The sequence below is a fragment of the Alligator sinensis genome, unplaced genomic scaffold (assembly GCF_000455745.1).
Source record: "Alligator sinensis unplaced genomic scaffold, ASM45574v1 scaffold169_2, whole genome shotgun sequence".
Taxonomy (NCBI): Eukaryota; Metazoa; Chordata; order Crocodylia; family Alligatoridae; genus Alligator; species Alligator sinensis.
In genome coordinates, this window is record NW_005842077.1 from 2,300,867 (window position 1) to 2,304,115 (window position 3,249).

Consider the following 3,249-nt stretch of genomic DNA (forward strand, 5'->3'; position numbering starts at 1 on the left):
GCTCCGGGCAGCGGGGGCCGCCGGGCGGCGGCGCGGCCATGGACAGCGCCCTGCGGGCCCAGGGCTTGTACCGCAAGCGGGTCGCCAAGGACGGGTCGTGTCTCTTCAGGGCTGTGGCCGAGCAGGTAAAGCAGCGCCTGCGGGGGAGCGGGGAGGGCTCCTCGCCCCGGAGGGGTGGGTGTGGGAGGCGGCTCGGTCCCGTGTGCGGGCGGGGGGGCGCCGCGGCGGATCCCGAAGCGCCGGGCGTGGGAAGGAGCCTGCCGGAACGGGGAGCAGCCCTGGAGGCCCGGAGTTGGCCCCGGGGACTCGGCTGCAGGGGGCCAGGAAGCGACTGCTGCGCTGGGCAAGTCGTGGGTTTCCTTCTGGGCCTCTCCCGGCCCAATTAAAACATTTGAATCAAAAAGAAAGTGACAGCGTCATCTTGTCTTAGAGGCAAGTAAACAGCAGTGGGAGCTCTGGGGCTGACCTGGGGAGGCTTGGTGTGATCCCCCACCGCACACGGAGGGATCCCACTCGTCTTTTCTTTTTTGCCAGCAAACTTTTAAAATACTTAAGTTGTTGCTTGAAGTTATTTTGATGCTCTAGAGTCTTTGGGTAAAGAGAAGGAGTTGGGTTTGTCACCGTTTCCTTGTGAGCTGTTTCTGTATGTGTCTGTTTGTGTCTCTGGTCTCTATGTTCCTATAGTTGTGTGTGTCTCTATGTGCCTGTCTGTGTGTCTGTATAGTATCTGGAGGTACCTGCTTTCCTGGCAACTAATGTTTTTTTTTTTTTATTCTTTGTTTTTCATTTTGTATTCTGTTCTGATTAAGCCTGCAGTTTTTATGTTTTTGGGTGCATGTATCTTCATTGTAAAGTTAATCTAAGGTCACGTGCCGGTTTTCATGTAGTTTCATTACCATCCACACAGATGCCTCTGACCAAAGTTTTGGAAAATGCTCTATACTCGGGCTAGTTTACAAGGCCGGGAGTGCAAGCTAAGTTTGTAACATGCTGAATCGCAGCCAAGTTTGTAATGTGCTCTCAGGTTTTTAACGTGCTCTCAGGACCCATGCTCTCAGAATTAAAAAATGTAGCCCGGAAGAGATCTAGCTCGCAACATCAAGAAGATAGAACGGAGACATGAGTATTCCTGGCTTCAGCCCTGTGGTTGGGTCACACACCTGTTTCTCTCAGACTGGAGAAAAAGAAAAGCATAAGTGGGTCTGGGAAGATTTGATTTTAACCAGTACTTCTCTTTCCAGTCGCACAGTTTCTGTAATTAATACGAATTTACAAAGAGCAAGTGCTACTTGAATAAGCACACAAATCTTATCTTAAGATAGAAAGCTATTCTGTTGTTATTTTTTTCTGTCAGTAAGTTATTTTCATATTAAATATTTCTGTGTATGTGTTCGTTTTTTTACTTCCACAGTAGCTTAATCCTGAGTAAGAAGTAACTGGGTTTTTAATCTATGTAAGTTTTCTGTTCTGACATTTAAGTATATCTGTTTCCCTGTTTAAATTACTGAATCTTCCAAGCTTATTTTTACCAGATAGTTGGCATCCATTTGTAACTTTACCTCTGCAGTCCTAAAATCTTCTTTTTCTTTTTTTTCCCACCACACTACCCTTTCCCTGGTAGGTGTTGCACTCTCAGTCTCGGCATATTGACGTTAGGATGGCTTGCATAGATTATCTTCGGAAAAACAGAGAGAAATTTGAAGCGGTAAGTGTCATCTTTTGCTGCTGCTGTTTTCCTTAGAATTTTCTTTCTTTGTTTCTACTTCTCTTTCTCTGTCAAGCTCTATTATTCTATTCAGCAGGGTTCTTAACGGTGATCTCCTATTTTGGTAGGTGTTTAAAGCAAGCTCCCCTTAAAAGGAATTGCTGCATATTCAATAGTAACCAGATTCCATGAACTTGCTGGAAAGACTTACGTTGCTTTGGACTATTCTAGTTTGTGGAATATAATGCCAACCTAAATTTAAGAAAAAAACCAAGAAAATCCTCTTGAACCTGAGGTTTCCTTTAGTAGCACTCACAGTATTAAGGTTGAAACATTTGTATGTACTAATTTCTGAATTCTTAATTTCTCCTCCTTTATGTTGCATTAATGTTACTTCTTGCATTTAATAAATTAAGTTATTTATGATTGTGGTAAGATTTTCTCTTTTTTCCGCCCCTTGAGATCTGTAATTACAGAATGTACACCTCCAGACCAGATTAATATTCAGGTTAAAGCTATGAATTAATTGTCCAAAGCATACTTTATGCCCTTTAAGGTAGCAGAGGAGGGTGGAAATTACAACTTTTATCCTGCAAGTTGGAAAATAATCATATATTATGACATTTTTATTATGGACTGTCAGTCTAGTAGTCCAGCAGCAGGCGGTGGGGCGTGGCTCCAATCAGTGATTCAAGGGCTGTGCCACACCCTCCCCACCCCTGCTCTGCATCTGGCCATACACCCCCCCGGTCAACATCTGGCGTGCTGCAATTTTTTGATGCAAGTGTGCTGTGGAATGAAAAAGGTTGGGAAACACTGTTCTAGAGGTCATCTAATCCAACTCCCTGCCTGAGGCAGCAGCATCATCCTTATCTAAATCATCCTATAAAAATCTGTTTTTAACATATTAGCAAAACTACATAGTCAGACAGATCCACAACACACAATACCTTAATGTACTGTAGGTAACTTAGCAGAATAATCTAAAGCATGATTTTATGTATTAGAACATTCTTTTAGTGATGGCCAATTTTGTAGACTGGTATGGCAGGTATATGTTTGTTACATTTAGAAATATTGATTGTTGTTGAAAATTATCAGCATGTTGATGAAGGAAACAGTACAATCTGTTAGTAGTCTTACGGATGAGGCTGTCTGTAAAGGTCACCTATGTTAACACGCAAAAAAAGAGACCGTATATAGGAATGATATAACAAAGGTTAAAGTTTCTCCTTTTATTTGAACAAATGTCTTATCTGTGAGAGGCAAGGATTTCTGTGAGTAATATTGTGCCCGCCTCTGCTCCAAAAGGCGCTCTCGGGCAACTCTTGCGCGGGTGGCTAACCGGATCTGCCCCGTTCTCGCTGGGGAGTCCCCAGAACTCGCCGCCCGCAGTCGCGGCTGGGCCCGCAGCAGGGGGTCCCCCTCTCTGCTGCCTCCAGCGCCAAAGCGCCCCTGGGAGGGCTCTCATGGGGCTCTGACCTCCCCTACACCCCGGCCAACGCCACCTTTGGTCGCGGACCTTCTGTTCCTTGTCCCCGGAC

At 45.1% G+C, this 3,249-nt stretch overlaps 1 protein-coding gene across 4 annotated transcripts in view; it reads left to right on the top strand.

The window, feature by feature from the left end:
• The first annotated feature begins 6 nt into the window (after positions 1 to 6).
• The window catches only part of OTUD4 (OTU deubiquitinase 4), a 65,649-nt gene continuing 62,406 nt past the window's right edge, over positions 7 to 3,249 (top strand). For 3 of the 4 annotated variants that reach the window (XM_025204311.1, XM_006023734.3, XM_006023733.3), the window contains exons 1-2: positions 7 to 125; positions 1,622 to 1,705. In XM_025204311.1, the coding sequence (XP_025060096.1) occupies positions 39 to 125; positions 1,622 to 1,705 (171 nt within the window). In that variant the 5' untranslated portion in view covers positions 7 to 38. Of the gene's footprint in view, positions 126 to 249; positions 433 to 1,621; positions 1,706 to 3,249 lie in introns of those variants that run through there. The other variant, XM_025204313.1, reaches the window with a different exon arrangement.